Raw genomic sequence first — 21,052 nt, forward strand, 5'->3', positions numbered from 1 at the left:
ACCACCAGGTCAAAACACTATCCAAGCCTAACTTCAAACGGATTGATTTATAGAGGTACGTTTTATTGTGGCTTATCCTTCTTTATCCGGTAATTAAGTCGGACTTTAACCGTAATCCGGGTAATATGGAATCAACCTGCCTCTCGCTTAGTACTCGAGTCACAATGAAATGGGAAAACAAAGAATGACCCTTGAAAATGTCACGGTTAATTTGACCTGACCAGGCATTATTTTGAGATAGAAATATACTGTAAAGTTAAGTGTGAGAGAGAAAAAAAATCTTGGTTTTGAGAAAAGTGTAATTATGTCTAATATTGTCGTCTTACCATTGCTAAAGGGCTAGTTAAAGCTCTTCATTTCTTTCTTGCAGGAAAAGGTAATAAATAAAAATGTAGTTACTATTAAATTGTGTTATGGGTATTTTCTTTCAGTGAGTTCTCAATCAAGTAAATGATGTACGAGTAAATAAACCATCAAGAGACAATTTTCAAAATAACTATATTTACCTTATTTTTTCATGTTAAGAATTTTTTGAGTAATTAAATGTCTACTTACTTTATTATAACTTTTGCACCACCTAGTCTGCATTACGAATTAGTAAAATAGACAAACAAAAGGCAGCATTCAACTTTAACATTAAAATCATAAACTCAGCTTTCATAAACAAACATTTCTTCAAAATACCGAATTATGATCTTAATTTCAAGTTGCTAATGGTTCTAAAATCGGAAATACCTGTTAATTAACTAAGAACAAGTAAAAACTCTTTGTGTTCCATCTAAACAATAACAATTAATAATTTCAGTAGAATGGTCAAAGCTGCCAAATAAATGAATTAATTTGAAATAAATTGGGAACAATTGTTGCCTCTGCTGAAGTATTATTTGATATTTTGATAAGTTTGTTCAGAAAAGGATGTAAATGATATAATAAAATTGTAGCAAGCAATTTAAATGGCACATAGAGGTTTTGCCTTTATCTTTTTTGTCTAATTACAAGTACCTACCTACTCAAAGTTCGCTTATAAATATGAATTCACTATACTGTGGTACTGATTTACAAGGAATTAATTCTTTATGATATCCGAAAATATAAAAAGTCAGTTTTACCTGGCACTTTCAGGGTACATTGAATGCAATTACTCAGCCAACCTAATTACAACTCTAAAAAAGTACATTCAACTACTCTTTTGTATTAAAACACCCAGATTTAATTAAATACTGTACCTAACAAAAACTTCTACATGAACAGGAAACCAAAACGTTCTGAAACTGCAGACTCCGAGTACTCTCTGAGGACACGTTCAAGCAAAACTACAATAACAATATTTCCTACGAACACTACACAGTACTTGCACCTAGTGACGTAGTTTAAGTTAATGTGACTTCTGCATACGAATCACGGAGTAAGGAGTGGAGATGCCATAAGTAGAAGTAGGTCAGGCGCCTTCTTCTAGGTCAAATACATGCGGTGGGCATGAGCGAAACAGTCAGTTACGAGAGTCGATCGGGTACTTTTAGACATTTGTCTGTTTGGTGTCAAAAAAATGAGTTGTTCGGGTAACTGGTTTGAGGAAGTCAGTTAGGCAGTCGCACCTTGTAAAGCACTGGTACTCAGCCACATCCGGTTAGACTGGAAGTCAACCCCAACATAGTTGGGAAAAGGCTCGGGAGATGATGATGATGGTTGGGCCCAAAGAAAGCGTATAAAGGCGAAGACAGTAACGTTCCTCGTACCCCGCTCATCCGCATGTTGACGCGCTACTTTCTTAGGAGATTTTCCGCTATGGCACCTCCGCTAGTCATTTTATTCTCCATGATACGACTTCATTCAGTATTGAATCGGCTAAGAGCTGCTCTCATGAGGGAAGTCAGGTGTGAAGCAAATGTATCGCATGCTATGTCTATGTAACTTGTAAATGTTGTTCCATTTGCTAATGGTTAAAATTATGTAAAGGTTACTTTTTAACAAATAATATTTCATAACTAACAGGTGACAATTTTAATTAATGATTTAAAGCCAATTTTCTAGCGCTTCTGTGAATTACACAGGATGTTCAACGTAAAATTGATGGGCTCAATGGTGACTTCAATCATCTACTTGATTCCTGTGGAATTGTCATTGAACAATCTTGGTAAAAGATGACCTTTACAGGTAGATAAGTGACCAAGTACAGAGTAGCTTACATGAACCTCTGACCATTTACCTATCCATGTTTATCATCTGCATTTTATTACAGATGTTTTATCCCACAAAAGCGAATGAGCTATACTTGTATGTGTAAAAGTACATGCATATTTTCTGTGTATGCGTTAGCACAGAAGAACTTAGTATCTGAGGTGTATTTTCAATTAATGTGTTATTTCTGCTTGTTCCAGGGGTGGTGTTAGCCTAAGATGGTGTTGGCGTTGGTGGTCGGAGTGTTGTGCGTGTGGGGCCGCCTGAGCGACGCAAACCCTGAAGCGAAGCGGCTGTATGACGACCTGCTGTCCAACTACAACCGACTGATCCGGCCCGTCGGCAACAATTCCGATCGACTCACGGTCAAGATGGGACTTAGGCTCAGTCAGCTCATCGACGTTGTGAGTATTACTTGCGTGATTGTCATTTGTTTTTAGATTAACATTTGATTAGTTCATGTTATTAGTTCATGTACTGACAGTATTTTGTTTGAAGCAAGGGACTATTTTCAAACAAGCGGGCTTTGCCGCGCATATAGGTACGTTTGGTTTTTCTAGCAACGCAATCCGAGTGGCAAAGAACCGTTCGGTCTGCGTGAAAAAAAAAAGAATCTGTTTGTGTGTAAATGTATAGGTGTTCATATATTTGTGGTCATACATTGGCCACGATTTTTCGTGATTTCGTGAACAGCAAAAATCTATTTCAATCGCAATAGAATGAGGTTATATTATTAGATATTTAAAAAGCTTCTTTTTCTTATACCATAATGCTATAATATATTGTATACTGATGATAATTAAGACTTGAAATAATTACTTCAACAACTCAATACGGCTGTTGCCGTACCTGCTTAAAAAATCAGCACTAAAAGCAAACATTACTAATTAATTAATTTGAAAACGCAAATGAGCTACCACTATTCCATTTCACACAATAAAGCTAGCTTAGTCCACCCAACTGAAGCCAAAAAACCTCAATTACCCTCAATCCTTTTACAATTTAATTTAATTTATAATTCGTTCACGTTTACCCGGGTAAATTATTTCGGAATGATATAGCGGGCTTATCCGGACATGCTCATCAAATCCTTTCATTTAAAACTGGCTTAGCTACACTATCATGTTTCATTTCAATCCGCTGTATTTTATGTGATATCTGAAAGGAACAATCTGGGTATATTCATTGATGTTTCTAGTATAATACGGGTATTAATATTGCTCAGTATTTGCGTTTGATATTTTGCTTTTCATCTGTGTTTCGTTAAATACCTACTTGTATTACGTCAGGTTGTGAATATTTCATAATTCTTGTATATTTGTAAGGTTGTAAGGATCACTGGGTATATAGAAGAATTTCATTCTGTCTTTCTGGCCGAGTTGAGGATTTAAAACAAAGGACGATACAGATAGTCACCGAGCCAAGGAACGAAAGCACAAACTGTAATTGTTGTGTGTAATTTAACTACTATTGAAGGACTATTAATTATAATTATTTCGATAAACACTTTAACCAAACTATTGACAGATTTCGTAATTTCCAAAAATAAGTCTGAATACCACCTTTTGTCAGTTGAAGCTTATCAAAATTTGCATTTCGACAAACACGAATCAGTATTCAATTTGGTTGAAATGTCGTTGAAATATTTTGCATTCACAGTATTTCATTATTTTCGTCGCCATTCATATGAATGTGTATCGGGTTATGTTTGGCGACAGATTTTCATTTAGTTCCGTAACTTTTGTTCGCAGAAAGTTATAACGTTTGAGCGAAACTAGTTCCGCGAAAATGTTGTTTATTTTCGGGTTTTTGAATTTAATAAACAGGTATCAACTTTTTGTGGTTAGGAATTTTCCAAGTTGTTACTTTTACGTTTTTCGTTTGGCTGACGCTCTTTGATACTGGGTCTTTGAGTTCAGGCATCGCTCAGTGGCAATTGCAATTTTGTGTGTTCTTATTTTATTTTGTAACAACACTGCGTCTCTACTCACGAGTTCACGAGTAGGTTCAGGACTCATACAATGTAGGTATGTGGTAAATTAGTTCTGCCTTTAATTTTTAGAAGAAATGGTTAACAGTAGGTATGATTGATACCGTATAGTACAAACAATGGTTTCGATTTTTTAAGTATTATTGTTACACGTGAAAATGGCAAAAAAAGTTAAGTTGATATCAACTTCAAAATCGCCAATATTATAGTGAGATATTTTAATTAACACCCACACTCCTAATTCTAAACACAATAACAACACCACATAACAAACCAATCACCAAAAACCATTCTAATGAAATACATAAAATCCAGAACATTCCATTTGAACAGTTTCGATAGTATCGAACAGATTCTATTTAACTTAGCTGTTGACATGCACAGAACTCATTTAACTAAGCCACAGCTATTGAAATCGGACAGCTGTCCGTGTATTGATAAATATAGTACAGGCCAATGAATGTGGGTCAGCTGTGAAATCTTCGAATATCGTAAACAGAACATGTGTGAGAACCTGTCTAGTCTTGCAGTGACTTATATTGGTGCTATTATTTTCTTAAATCTTTGCGGTGGTTTAAATAAATAAGATACTCACTACTCTGCATGGAAATGTGGCATGAATGTGGATGGATAAGGAGGACGAGGAAGACCAAAGCATCAATGAATGAATTATGTGGAAGCCAATGACTGTACATAACATAATGTAAGATAGTAATTAAACGAACATGCTACGCCGACTGCAACTAAGAAATGGGATAAGGGTAGAAGAATGACACACTATGTACACTACCTCAAAATGATTTAAATTTTCATTTTAGTCTACATTTTCAGTCACAAAAATTTATTATAGTATCCATAGTACTAATCATTCTTTCATCTCAAACATCCAAAAACAATATTCTACGTTCCTAATAAAACAATATAAAACAAAGTATGGTCGTAGAAAATCAATTTTGTAGCTCCGATCTTAATCTTTTGAAGTACAATGAAAAATATTATTGTTTAGATTCTCGGAAGGCCCGGGGCTCAAGTTTCATTTGAGCAAAGTTCCGAATAAAATATAAACAAAACCTCTCTAGGTGTAGTGTTTCGTGTGATACAAGAATAAGATATTACTGCACAAGTGTTTTAGGGGGTTCGGTTCCTTTTAAAGAAACATTTTTTGTTCCTTAGAGTTGTTTGAGGATCTGCTTGCAGCACCATGATAAGAGACACAAAATTAAGATGTTCTTTTGGTGTCCATATCCACAATATAGTCACAGTGGGATACAAATAAACACACTTACTTATCTAGTCTCTCATTTCTCTTTTTAGTAAATATAATTATTTAACGAATAAATTAACCCTGTGTAACGTGAAACGAGCAACAGAAAATAAATCATAAAATTAGCTACTTAAAACTCTTTTCGAAGAACCAGGGACCAAAAAACACGTATTCTGAAAAAATCCGGCTGCACGTTACCTTTGCTCTTTGGCCGTTGAGATTGCATTCCCTTTTCAAACAAAATTTGCACTGATTGGGCCTTTCTTTCAAAGGTATCGGTCTGATTGGTTGGTTATTTTTTGTGTGTTCTAGAACCTAGTTTGAATTTTTAACGTTTAAAAGGAATTTTATGATTAGTAAAAGGAATTCGTTTGAGATCTTTGTAAATAGGACGCTCGCTGTTTAATTATTTTTCTTAGAAATCGTCTTCATAAATTATTAAATAAAAATGCTTCGGGCATTTTGTTTGACTTTTGAAGTACGACCTTTAGCTTATCGTTTTGTTACTTTTATTATACAGCCCAATAATTTGTCGTTATGAATTAAAAATTAGATTTCAATACAAGCAAATGAGTTGGCTGCTTTTGAAACATTTATCACGTAAATTGTCTTTCTCTGTCCACTATGAATAGATCGCCCCTGATTCGTCAATTTGAATATCGATAAAAATGGAGCTGCGATATTCCAATTTTAAAATTCATCACGTTTTCCCCCTTTCTTGTCGTCCCTTGGGGTGCACTCTTTGTCTTTTTTTACTTTTTTATCCAAAGTGACGGTTATTTTATTACCGACATGCATAATTTATTTGGAAAAAAGATATCGCTGGAAGTTTTTTATTAATTGTATTTCGAATAGATGTTATCGAGCGTTACATCGATGCTAAAAAGCTTCAATAACGAAAAGAGTAGTTAGTCAGTGTTTTGAACAAATATCAAAAATTCCTCATATTACACACACAATACAATGCAGTGCAAAATAAAGTATACACCATAAACATGCAAATACGCGGTACTTGTTACAGAGCGAACAAAAATAAAAACATCGAGTGTAACTTACGAGGTTTCCTTAACAAAGGAAAGGACGATTTAGTTTTAAATACTGCACAAATTATATTTTAGTGCAGCCAGTCATGAACTCATGAGATTAACCTTTTGTACTTGTGAAAAATGGTTGATATTTTAGTGACAAAACTATCAGAAGGCAAAATCTACGTGGAAGTAAGTTAGGTACTCGGTGTACACCGTACAAACTAAGAACAATTTTTTAAATGTTTAAGGAAAATTCAACTTATTCTTAGTCTTAATATACTTAGCCATTCAAAAACGCACTATTAAATCCGCTTTTCCTTTCCTATTCTTATCATCACACATTATCAGCTCATTCACTCGCTAGTATCGTGACCCCATAATAGTCATACAGTAACATCATAGTTTCTTTCGCTGAAAGCGGGACTCAATTCTTTATATTCACGCTAGCTATAAATAAACTGATAATAATAATACTTTATTTGCACCTAAAGTTTTTATAGTTGAAGAATTGTTTGTTAGTTTGCTTCATTTTTTTTACCACAGTTTTTCTAGAGCCTCAAATAACAGGTGTATCATAAAGAACCTTCTCAAACCACCTGAATAAGATATCCCACATACTTGCTATAAGGAAAGTGCACACATTACTATTCAGAGTATCTACCGTAGTGCAATGAGTGGAAAATACTATCCAACGTCGATACTTTGCCGCGGATTTTATTCCTAGTTCTGATTCTGTAGTTGTGTTTATTTTATGTGCTAAATATTTTATAAGAAGTACTAGTGGTAATGGCCTTACTAAAGTTAAGTTAGGAATTTGTGGGATTGCTGGATAACGGGTAATTTTATGGAGAAAACGTCTATGTGGGATATGTTGAAATGGATTTTAAATTTACTTATGTTTAACACTATGCTACTCTTCTATGACTTTGTAGTTCTTTCTGTTTACCTATTGGTTATTGGTCAAGTAGAGATGGTCTGTTCAAACCATTTTTTCTTAGCTTTAAATTAAGCTTATTTTTCAAATCATGCCTTAACGATGGAGAACAAAGTTTTTAAATAATATCAGGTTAATAATTGCCAAAAACAAAACACTAAAACTATTTCGGTCATAGAGACAAGATATGATTACGTCAGCCTCGCTAGCCAGGACTTGAAGTCTACGAAGCCATCACTCCATCCCCACACGAGTAGGATAATCCAATAATCTGGAAGCTAAAACAAAGAGCTTTTTCTTTAACAAAAGTTCCATTACATTCTGTGCCTGACAAAAAGTAAATGGAAAAAAAAAATATGATGTAGAATGAGTGTTTTGTTTTGAAACAAGAGCTGACTTTGAAAGAATATCTGGGCTAATTTATGAATGAATCGTTTTGTCATAAGAGAGAGACTCATAGATCAGTGTTTCATACGATTGCAGTATGCTGATTCCTGCATCAAGAGTGCTATTGACATTTCCGTATGATATTTCTCAATTGGAGCCCGGAGTTCATTTCCTTTTAGAAGTCTGGCTGACCAAAAATATGTCAAAATATTTCCCCTGTGTCTCAAATCTGATAAGCCAAAACATTTCTTAGAAGTCAAAAAGTAGAAAAATCGTGATCACCAAATACTATAATTTGGATAGCAAAGTAAAATAAATAGGTACCGCTCAGTTAGAAAGGTACTTCCTTTGATCTTTACTAAAGGAATAATATTTATTTTGGAAGGACAATATCTGTTTTCGAGTTTACTTTTATACGTCAGTTCTATTAAAAATACTTGTTTACAATTAAGATTTCATAAGATTAACATAATAATAGCGTCTAGTCTTAGGCTGATCGTCGGCCACGGCGGCTGTTCTCCCTAAGGATATCAGCCATCACAAACACAAAGCGATTTCGGCCTCATTTGGGAATCGAACTCAAGACCCCGACACAGTAGTCGCTCTATAGGACTTCTAGTCGAATTGTTAGCTCGATAATAAAAAGTATAAAGCTCATAACACAACTCGGCTCTATTGTGGGACTATAATATTTTCCTCAGCCAGTTCTCAAAGCTAAAATATATAATGGACCGATTCCATTCTGTTCGTATTTCAGCGTCTAACGAAAACCTTTCTTCGGGCACGCGTGCCTCGGAATAGCAATGTATCCCTATGGCCACTAAAACTGCTAATTTCTACCTTTTTTTAAAACAAAAAGATTGAAAAATATCTCAACATTTATTTACAACAAAAATATGTTTATTTAAAAAAATTAAAAGTTGTATTTGCACTATTTCTAGCTTGTATATAGAGTAAATATTTAAAACGCTGTATCAATTTGTTTTAGTACAAATCTGTTCAAAATTTAAATGGGTAGAAGTTGTTAATTGAAAAATTGTTCGTTGGTGTATGATTTGACTGTTTCGTAGTTGTATTTCTGGTATTCATTTTCTTGTGAAAATCTCGTATTACTTTTGGATTGAGTCTGCTACTAGTACACAAAGTACATGAATTTTGCCCTATTTATTTCAAAGTTTGTAATGTTGCTTCGTGAGGGTAAAAAAATAAATAACCTGTATCAAATTTTATCATAAAATGTTAGTAAAAACTTATTTATGTTAAAAATAATCAAAATCTAAAACAAACCACGTACGCTCACGAAATCACGCCACCATAAAATACCTACGTCTAAAGAATCGCCCGTTTCCTAGCCACACAAATTCACATGCATTTTCTTATCGGAATTCGTGCGAGTTTCGCGTGAAAAACTACCTTCAGTTAACTGAGTAATGGCACAGTACATAATGTGGCGTATGTTCCTTGCTAGATAGATGAGCAGCTTCGAAAACTAAAGGAAATTCGTTAGAGATAAACTGGTCATTTTATTTTGTTTAGATACCAGAGGAGCTGCTGATTTTGTTCAGCGTTTTGGTTAAACTTAATGAAGGTGTTGTATTTATTACGCTAAAATTACAGATATTAGAGCTTATTAGATATTTTATGGCTTTTTTTACACGACGAATCAAATAGAAAACTTTCCGAAGGTTCTTCCTACGTGATTACAACATAAATGCATACCGTATCTGCTGCACATGTAATATCTAATAACATAGTTATATATATTCTACCTAAAACATATAAAACAGCACGTTACAGTATTTTCTGTTAAAATAAAATGTAATATGTTTAATATTAAAAAACACATGAAAATAAATACGACGGATACAAAGACACCTCCAAAACGTGTCGTTCTAAAATGTTAAGGTTATTGCAATACTATGATCAGCTCATACTATTAGTATTTATATCCTATTTAGATATAGCTTCCAATATTCCGAATACTTTTCCCTTTCTGCTAGACACGTAAATACTTGTACATCCCTAAAAGTTAACCAAAGTTGTTGCTCAAACAAAATCTCGCAAACTTCCCCTCTCAAGCCATTTCTGCCTGATTTGCCAACAAAAAAAAGTAAAAATACAAATTACGTATTTCGCCAAAATGATAACAACATAACATTATGTAAATTGGTTCCGTTTGCGATAATAACAACGGTAATATATAAGAGTTTAATACGAAAATGTATCGGATACCATCTGGTTCACTCGTAGATATATAGATTATAAGATATAAGGAAGATTGTACTAAAACACGACGTAGTTTCGGGAGGGAAGTCGGGGCATGTGCTCCGTACGTTACAGTTGTACATAATATATTATGTGATATTGATACTGGGGGAAAATATTGCGAACAACAAATTGTAGGTGTTTACTGAGTTTTGGAACGTGCTTCCGAGTTTTGTTGGCTGCTGTTGTTGTCTTTCTGAACTTTATTTTGGTCACAGTTTATTGAAAATGTGAGTACATCACGCTAGTTTTCATCGAAAAGATGTACAGGGATGTAGATAACAAACTTATTTTACAAGTAACAATATTTTTGTTTAAGTCTACGGGATCTATCTACATGCTCTCAATCATCCTACCTATGAAAACCTACCACATAACACAGCAGAATGTAAAGGCACTCTAGTTTACGCTATATTAAATTATATTTCACGTCTCCTCCCAAAGATGCCAAAAATTCCACGGCAACATATTCCAAACTATTTTGCATGTTCAAAGGAGACATAGTGGAATATTTTCAAGGAAGTACATCTAATAGTCTTGAACGACAGCGGAGCCCGAAGCCCTAACTTCCAAATATTCAAAGCCAACGTTATGCAAAATGCAGGAACTCAACACCTATTTCGGTAGATACGTGAATAGCTATTGAATTTACTATTGAAAGCACTTAAGATACTACTTCTATTGAATCTGAATAAGGAAGTTTTATATTTTTGCAGTGAACCTCTAAGGTGTCATGATAATGTTCTCCATTTTGAAAAATATCTGTTTTAAAATTATTTACATCTGGACCTTAAATTTTATCTTTGGTCTTTCCGTAGAGAGTCTTATTTCAAGCAGTTATCGTTTTTGGAACACACACTTTGGTTCCTTTCATTATTTTGTGCCATGTCAGTTCAGAACCGTATAAATAAAAATTCTAAAACGGTATTTTCGTGACACTATTTCTATTCACAGTAGCATCCAAGTGTCATAACAGTTTAATTTTTATTCTAGAGCATTCTAAAGAATATCACATGTCGCTTTTGTCGAGGGACACTTACAAACTCGACGCGAGACCTGAGACATTTTACCGTTTCATGGCAAAGGCGTCTGAGGGGAAGTGGTGAATACAGCATGACACAATTTTGTAAAAGAGCGAGTGAATGCGGCCAATGGTATCTTGTATGGTAATCTTTTGAGAACACTCCTTGGATAGGCAAGCGAAATTGGCAGAAGATTCGTAAGGAAATTCGATTGGGGAATGAAATTTTAGTATTATTAACGAAATTGATGGAATCAATGGACAAGTAGAAGAAAATAAAATGGAACTTTAAACATACATGTAGAATCTACATTAAAAAAAATTTGAACGATCATTTGTCCCAGTAAAATATTACCTGTCTTCCAAAGCAATTTCGGACATGAAAAATACCCTTGTGGTACTGCCAGCTGCCCTGCCGTCAAGTGCACCCATTACTTAGTGAAATGCAGCTGTTACCCAAGGCACTTGGAGTAGAAGATACACGTCCTATAGTTCAGAACTACGTGCTAGAAGTTGCAAATATGTTAACAGGTACATCGATCTTCTTGCTGGCGGTTGGGAATTGTTCCTACGGAATTTATTAGGGGTTACTTCCCATTGTGGGCTGTTTGTGTCTTAAAATAGGTAATGTAGTGCTCAAATAGTAGTGTTAAAACTTTTTTAATGCTATTTTACTATGTATTCGTAGTATTACAGCGATTCTGCAAATATGTTTTTAAAAGCGGTTTCATCTCTGTCCTGTGAGAGTGACTTTACACATCCGGTTTTATCTATAGGCCGCTTAAGATTTGTCCTTATATTTTCGCGTTCAAACCAACAAACTCTTTACAGACTTCTATAATATAAGTTAAGATAATTTGTAGTCAAACATAATTGGATGGATTAAAATAGTAAAAAGAAACTAAAATGTCCCCCAAAATCCATATTGCATTCGCGGAGGGATGTACCTAAATAAGATTGTGAGGATTTGTGGAAAATTTCCCAACTCTAAATAGAAAGGAGACAGATAAGGAACAATAAGAATTTTATGCCCCCGAAGACGGACGAAAGACTGATGTAAGAAAATGAATTAAAGCGAAAGATGAATTACCGGCACATCATGAAAACAGAAAGTATTATTATGGCAAAGATTACGAAGTAAATAATAATTGGATCCTCGTAATCCTGAATATTTTATTTGGACACGTGATAAATTCATCATCGTTAGGTACTGAATTCATTGAAGTGGGTTGTTTCATTATTTATTACGATTTTACAATATTTTCTGTAGATTGGGAGTGTTAAAAAAGTTTTTTTTTTATCTATTGTAATGAATCAATAATTCTCAGGTCAATACTTATGAGGTAGAGGATTACTTCTTGTGTCTATATTTCTGAAAATATTGGTAAGCGATATGTAATCTCCTAGTATTTTAAAATAAGTATGAGTTTTTTTTCCAGCGGTTGCTAGAAGCATTATCATAACCATTACTTTACGTTTCACCACCATCATCAAAAACAAACGAACCAACATGACATCAATCTTATTAGCCACGCAAATTGGATTCAACACAAACAGCATCGGCAAAAAATCAACATTTTAAAGCCACTCAAATGCCCATACACTGAGACATCAATGGAATAATAGGACCGAAATTAACTTTAGTCATTAAACTGGGTATCGGAGCATTTGTCACGCTCAATTTACTAGCAAAAGGGAAAGCAGGAAATGGTTCCATTGATCGAAGCCTACATCTGGCTTTAAGTTTAATCCACTCGAGTGTATTGGACATTTAATGGACGGTAGGATTTTTCAAGTACCTATGGTTTTCTGGAGCAGATTTTGATGTGTTTCAGTAAGTTTTGTTCCTATGATTATTTAAAATCGAGTATATGTTTCGTTTTGTTCTTCTTTGCCATTTTAATGACACGAGGATAAGATTATTCCTGTTTTTTCAAGACTATACATAAGGCAGCTTACTTTAGTTCTCTTAAGCTAACTTTTTCATAATCACGCAATTTTGAAAAGCTTCTTAAACTGTGCACATCACAAAGGTAGCATTGATTCCACTTACCTACCTATAGACATTAACACAAGTGTAATTAAAACCAAGCTCCAATATTACGTAATAACAATACCAGCAAATTAATTGAGAAATAATTTCGTCGGTTATCAAGAGTATATAAACAATATATTACATCCGGGTGTTAAGGCAAGATAAATGGTCTGTCACGTGGCTCCTCAGATTTAGTTGACAAACAAACATAACAGGATAATAGAAACACATGTGGATGCTTCTAGGAACGGATATTATACCATGTTAATATTTTGAAGCTGTATAGGTTGTTTGTTTACTTGAACGCGCTAATCTTTGATACCATTGGGCAGATTTGAAAAAATATTTCAGTGATTAGATAGTCTCTTTATCGATGAACCCTATAGGCAGCTTTCAATCTGAGTCACTGAATAAATTCTTAAGGAAAAAGCTCCGAAAGCTGTATACTATACCTATTACTATACTATACTAATGCTGAGTACTATCGTAGATAAACTTATTAAAAAAAAAAAAAATGAAAAGTAACAAAGTAAAGGTATTATTTATCCCCGGTAGGTCCCGAGGAAATAAATTTCCAAATCTTTTTATTGTAATTTGCTATTGATACTGATATGAGACAAACCAAACGCAAGGGAATATGAACACCGCTCGTAGAACAAATAGCAGTAAACTAAAACAAACAATTTCAATTACTAGTTTCGTATGTCATTAACATAGTTAATTTACAGTAAAACAATGTTCAGTATCTTAACTAGTCGTTAACTTTAAACGGTAAACCAATGACTCTCAGTTACCGAATGGTGAACGTTTAAGTTACTATAAGTTTGCTAGATAATGCCATCTATTCTATTTGGTATAAACTATTTACTGAATACATTAACAACTTTGAATTGAAAATGTTATAGAGGAGTTTGTTTTGGTGAGGAAATTTTCCTATACCTACCTACCTATGATTATGATGTTTAGTGTCAAACTGCCTCATCATCTGCCTGTCCTTTTCCCAACTATGTCGTCACTATGTTGTCATTATGTTGGTCAGTTCAGTGTTTCACATGGAGCAATTACTTATCTGACTCGATAAGTAACTCTTGGTAAGACTGATTGTCTTCAGGCTTGTCACTGGATCGAATGTCAAACAAATGACAGCAGGTGCCCACCAATTTAACCTACCTTCTAACATACAATACATTAATTAATAATGTTATCTATCGTTCAACATCCTTACCAACGCATCAGCAAAAAAGTCATGTAAAAATTCCCACAATGTCGCAAAAAATGTAGGTACATTGACACAATCATAAATCACGAAGGCCACTATTTTAATCAAGTGCAAATCGTTATCGACGGCAGCGGCCATTTCGACAAAACCATGAATTTAGTCGCATTGTATAAAGCTGTCAGTAACCATTAAAAATTTATGACAGCGGCAAACGTAACCACGCAGTTATTTAGTCAAAACAACCGACGCGGAACATAACTAAATGTGGTTAGTAGTTTAAATATTAAAACTAAATTTAGAAACTTTGCTCTCAGGTACGGCAATGTATAACGCTTTTGGCTTCATAATTTGTTTGTTAGGCAGTGTAATTACGTTTCGGATACGTGCGTTAATCATGGTCATGTAATATGATGTGTGTAATAGCTGAGAATTCATCGAACATTTTGGACAAAATGACTAATAGAAAGAAATAATCTACATTTAATTTGTAAAAAATCCATTACAATATTATCAAAACATCCTTTTCTGTCTAAATATTTTTGTATCTCATAAATTTCAGTCATATCATCTGATGTGTTGAATCTTGCAATGTTTTAAACCTACATTTGTAACCTAGTCCTATTTCTCACAATGAAAAAAATATTTTACTTAAAAGTATATATATATATAGTAACAAAATTAATTAAGCCCAATGTTTGCGTAAACAAGTACCAGGGGAGCAGAAAACTGACGGCGGTCGATCGATAACGCCAACACTTAAAGCCATCATAACGTACAAGCCTCAAGTCAATTTCGATAGTTAACGTATTCCCAAGCAGGACATGTTAGTCGTCGTTAACAACGTCTGCACTGTCCCACGAGACATGTTTGGCAACAGCATGTTTGACATACGCCATTCATGGACTGCCTTCACAGAATACCAGGGCGACAGTATTAGAACGGAGGTCATCTTTGTGTCATCGACGGAACATGTTTCTGTAATTTTTGTTCCTTTAAGCTAGTTTTTGAAGTTGAATTTTTGTTGTAATGTGAACTTGTTCCTTGGCATTACCAACCCTTTTACAGTTATAAAGGAAGACTAGAACAGAATAGAGAGTTATCTATAATAAAATTCGTGTAGTGAAGGCCAGGAGATAATAATGTAAACAAAATAATAACAATATTCTAAACCTAAGGTTACGTATAACTGAAACAAAAATCCTAATCTCTACTTCGTTATCATCACGTTCCCGAATAAACGATTCGCGTTGTAACCAAACTTCAAAGACATTGATCCAACGATTCTGAATACAATTAACTCTTGCCACACCACCTACCCTACATGTTACCACAAACCCAAATCAATAGCACAAGAGATCTCTCAGACCATTCTGAGCTCCTAGTACCTAAACACTAACATTCAATGTAAAGATATACTACCGCAGAATAGTTTACTCGACGCCAATATTGCGACCTCGCAATTTACTATGTATGAGACCCTGGAACACAGTCACTTTAAACTGGGAACTTTTAAACTTCTCGAAGGTTCGGATGGGATTTTTATTACCTTTTATTTGTCAGTATTGATATACCTTTGAAAGTTTGATGCTTGTAACTGATGTTTGTGTTGTATTGGTGTTGTTTCCGAAATGAGTTTTTAATGCAAATAGGTTGTAAGTCTGTTTTGTGTTTTGCTTGGTTTTAGTATTCAGGACGCTCTTGTGGCTTAAATATTCTATGGGTGAGATCTTCCAGTTTTTCAACTATACCTTTCGTACAATTCTTATGCACATTTTCACAAGTGCACTCATCTTAATTAGAATCACAAAGCTTAAAAGATGCATTTTCATTATAATATAATAGAGCACATTATTTTTTATTACCATCAATTCACCACTTGTTGGAGAAAAACATTTTGCGGAGAGTTTCTTCAACCTTAACGCCTTACTCATTAAGAAATGAAAGTTAAAGCAACCACCAAGAAATGCTGGGTGGTTGGACGATTCTCTTTTGTCTTCTCTTTGAAATGATCCTTATTTGTTTTGTAATAGTGATCTTTTTAAATTGCGTTTTAATTATATTGAATGGTTTGTTGATCGGGTCTGTTCTTTTTTTAGAATTCGAAATAGATTTTTATTATTGAATTTAGAAAGATCATTGAAAATTCTTTGGTAGTGTGAAGTTCATTATCTCTGAAACTTATGAAACTATATTATCATTAGCATGTGGAACAAAATATTATAAGTGTGTGGCTTATATTCAAGTATTCTTATACAGTAACTCACAAATAAGCTTCGTGCTATATTTTACATTAAGTAAAAGACAATTGCATTTATAAAAACCAAGAAGAAAATCCTTCCATTACCATCTAGCGCATTCCAGTCACATTTACTTTACGTCTACTATAAAAAGCAACGCAACGCTTACTTTTCCTCCAGTTTCTGAATTTAATGAGAAAATGTACGCGCTAGAGCAACTTTCCCATCCAACTGTTTTATAGTTTTAAACGACTTAGCCGGCTTCGTAATTATGACTAAACAAGCACCCCAAGCTTTGTCTACATTAGTGTTAGACATTTGAGTTCGCAACTTTATGAAAACGCCTTTTTAAAAAGGTTGGTGTAATAGATTATTTAAAGAATAAGGCTGAATAACTTGGGAAGAGGGCAGAAGGAAAGAAGAAGAATGTTTTATTCCCATCATACATAGAATACTTTAGCATACATGGGTGTAATGTTATAGAATTCTATAGAAAACATAATGTGACCTCTAATGTAACAGCATTAAAAAATAAGAACGGGCATGCAATGTACTTGCAATCGGTTCAAAAACACCATCTTAAAATAAAGTAAGAAACACTAAACAAAAGAATTCAATGACCAACCATTTAAACACAACTTAAACACATTTACCAACCTAATCTTCAAAATCTGATTCCCCTAAACTTAAGGAATTTAGACAGTGAACATTGCATAACCACCCATAATATTATGGACACGAACTAGCCAGCTTGCTTAAGAGAATTCCGCACCCAGATCTCCAACTTTGAATTATGTCTTAGCAACTAAGACATAATTTACAACTTAGAGGAAATATGTTGCTTAGACAAGTCTAAGTTATTTGAAACATCTCCTGTCCCGAAAATAATTTACACCCGCCATCTTATTTGGATTCTGCGAATATAATAACATGGAGATGTCAGTTGGTTGACATTGTGTGCATTCTGAGTATTTGTTGAATGGAAACATACGTTAATGTAGAATGTGCTGTGTCTCTGCGTTTCAGAAACGGTGTTCGTTTTTTAACTTATATTTTTTGGTCCTGAAATAGCCTTTAATATCATAAAAGTGCAAGAGTTGAAGTCAGTAACAATAAATATGTAAGAGATGAGTTTCATAGTAACAGTGCTACAGCATATTCCAATATATTAACGCTAAAATTGCTCATAACCTCGAACACCAAGCCTAGCTTCAACACACCTAAATCTGTACCTAATTTTAATACACTACAGCAAATATTTACCGTCAACGAAATTGGTGCTCACATGACACGCCGCGGCGGTACCGCACACAATATATACCCGTATATTCCTCTACATTTGCACCCCTTGGGCAATATTCTATACAACAAACATTGTATATGAGATGCATTCCTCATTCTGCTTTGTTGATTCAATGGAAATTAGGATCTCTGCTGGTTTTAATAAAGACGCATTATGCTAGTGTTTATTAATAGTGACGACATTTGCATCCCTGGAATGAGTTTTTGGTGTGTACGACCCCTTTTTTATGGAAATCACCTTCGAATAAATTGATCTGAGAGTTTTAATTAAAGACTTTGGAAATTCTTTTTAAAGTTCGTGGGTCACCTTTGTTGGAGTGCAATTTTCATTTAGGTACAGGTAATAGTTGAAAAGCTTTATTAATTATTGAATGACCGTCATTATCTAAATGGTTCTCTGCAATTATTATTTGCAGTAATGGGTCGTTTGAATGTAGTAATTAATTTGCTCGAATTATTAATTAACTTATTGCGGGTTTTTGGAGCAAATAGGTAATAAGGTAGTAGTCGATATCACTGGGCCACAGTTTGAATTCGCTTTCTTTTATTACTTTTATTAATTACTTTAAGTTCATATTACATCTCTTACGACAAGTTACATTCTCATTTCTTACAATTTATTGATGGTAGCGAGCCATAGATCAAACCTACATTTATTGTGTGTAATAATCTATTCACTAATTTACTAGATACACATATTAAACAGTAGGTATCGCCAACATTACGCAATATTGCAAAAAATGTATACGTGTAGCCAGAAAAATCTTGCGGGGTCGTTATTTCAACTTATCAGTAAATGTCAAGCTGTCTATCTAATCTCCGAACAGCTTCTTCGTTCTCTACTTAATTCGTACTTTTTACAAAAGGGCTCAATGTTAAATTGGATTAATTCTACCACATAAATCCTTGTTAGGGTCAAATAAGGATAGAGGTTGGAACAAAAGATACAAGAACTATTTTATCTTGACCTGCCACCCTTTTAACTCGCTGCGATCCTGGTAATGTGGACATTAGACTTGTTTGATTAGCGCGAATATGTAGGTTATTATGGACCGAATTCTTATTTTTATTAAACGAAAATTTTTAGTTTTATATTTCTTTATTTTTTTAGGAAATATCATGCCGTCTTTTATTAATTTTCTAACAAGTTTAAAAATTAACCCCGAAACAAATTGTGCAACCCGATCACGTCATCTCTCATCGCATTGAATATAAGTCACTGATAAATAAAGGTTCTCAAAGTAAATTCTAAAAACTCAAGTCCATTCTAAAACGCCCTTAACCACGACGCTACGGAAATCCATTTTGCTACTACCCTCCGCTGATGCCCTGTGACGTCACCCTAATTAAATTCGATGGCTCCACGTTCTACGGAACATTTGTAATTGTTTTACTCAGTAATATTTCGTTTTAATGTACCTCTTGTGTTCTGACCCGGAGTAATTAGATCCGTGATGGGACGGGAGTAATGGAAACTATTTGGTTCAATGTCTATGGTTTTAATGGATTCGTTTTGACCTCTTTGATATGGGTTTTGCGTAAAAAGTCATAGAGAGTCCATATGAGTTAAGAGGTACCGAATCTTTTGTGCATTTGACAGCTGTAAATTTTCAAGGGAAAATTGTACTGACTGACAGGATTGCAACTGCACCAAAGAACGGTCATACCATACCAATTTTGTTCAGATAAATGCCATGTTCGCTTTATCAAGCTTCTTAAAACCACAATTCTTATTTAAATAAAAATAATGTTTTGAGGGTTAATAATAGTAACATCAAGCTACCCCAATAACGAATATTTTTTACATAAAAAACTAGGCCGAGGAAATTCGTAGCTAAACTAAAAGGAAGAAAATCGCCTTGTTTCCCTCAGGCCTACAAGGCCACATTATATTACGACTTTCTTTTTTGGATATTTTAATCAACTCTGCCTAAAATAATATAAAAGTAAAATGTATGAGGCTGTATTTTATGGGTAGAGGAGTTTTGAGAAATATTAGGTTTTAGGTGGAACTTGAAATGGTCATTTGAGGCATGTATTTTAAAAGCATAATAATGTATTTCAAGTAATTATTTTATCATCTCTTCTAAAAAGCTCAACAGAGTACTTTCAGAACTGTTTAAGATCACTTGACTTTACTTAAAACTCCAGATATTTACTAAGCTCTAGGGATACCTACGTATGTACATGTTACCTACCATACCGACATATACTAAACTATATATTATATCCAATGTGATAATCAAACTAAAAACATCACACTCGACAGCATAATATACGAGAGAGCATTCTATTTTTAAACAAGAGCGTGCCCTTTCTCGTCCTTTCCACAAATCCCTTAGTCGCATTTTACGATGCCCAAGGGCAGGGACCGGCCTATTTTACACAAAACAATAAAAATCAATTTAAAAACCTTCAAACTAGGTTAACATGAAATTACTACAGCGAGAAGGCGAACAAGCCTTACAAAATAAAGGTATATTAAGATATAAGTTTCTGTTGTATTCTCAAGGGGATTTCATACAACCCTTTCATGTACTAATAGGTGTAAGTAACATTTACCCGACTTAACGGAAAATGTCGATGTCTCTAGATGCTCGTAAATTCTTGCAGGATTCACAAATAAAATTAGTGGGACGTTGGTATAACTAGACCAAATGAAGTATCTCCAAAAGCATAAAAAAATTCTTCGTACTAAAAGAATGTTGCCTGTAGAATTAAAAGGACTTTTGCGTACGTTTACTTCCAAGTAAAAATAACATTTTAATTTTGTCGAAATCAAATAAAATGCAAGTTTCTTGGAACTCTCTAGAACAGAACAAAACGCTGGTCTTAAAAGAACTTTCCCAAAATTGGCAACTAAAAGTCGCAACAACACAAAACAAAGGAATTCCCTTTGAATCCACATACATTTCCTTTACGATTGAATTCTAAAAACTAGACGAAATATTCCTTTGTCATTCAAAGTCTCCAAATCAAGAATACATACCAAGAATACTAGCCTGCATTCTGCATGCATATTCAATATTGTAGAACAAAATAAAAAGTGGGAAAATAAAATTTTCTTTCAAACAAATCGCAATATGATTCGTGCCAGCATAATAGGACGTCGTACAATAGTGTAATTTTACCACTACACCAACGCTTTTTAGTTTATTTTGACGTACTTATTCAGAAATCTGTTGTGGCTAA

The 21,052-nt window shown here is 34.1% G+C and overlaps 1 protein-coding gene across 4 annotated transcripts in view; it reads left to right on the top strand.

Annotated features, from left to right (window-relative positions):
- The window catches only part of LOC110370374 (acetylcholine receptor subunit alpha-like 1), a 216,998-nt gene that overhangs the window by 154,765 nt on the left and 41,181 nt on the right, over positions 1-21,052 (top strand). For all 4 annotated transcript variants that reach the window (XM_064038768.1, XM_064038767.1, XM_064038769.1 and 1 more), the window contains one exon: positions 2,379-2,582. In XM_064038768.1, coding sequence (XP_063894838.1) covers positions 2,397-2,582 — 186 coding nt within the window. In that variant the 5' untranslated portion in view covers positions 2,379-2,396. The remainder of the gene's footprint in view (positions 1-2,378; positions 2,583-21,052) is intronic.

Source organism: Helicoverpa armigera, chromosome 17, assembly GCF_030705265.1.
Source record: "Helicoverpa armigera isolate CAAS_96S chromosome 17, ASM3070526v1, whole genome shotgun sequence".
Taxonomy (NCBI): domain Eukaryota; kingdom Metazoa; phylum Arthropoda; class Insecta; order Lepidoptera; family Noctuidae; genus Helicoverpa; species Helicoverpa armigera.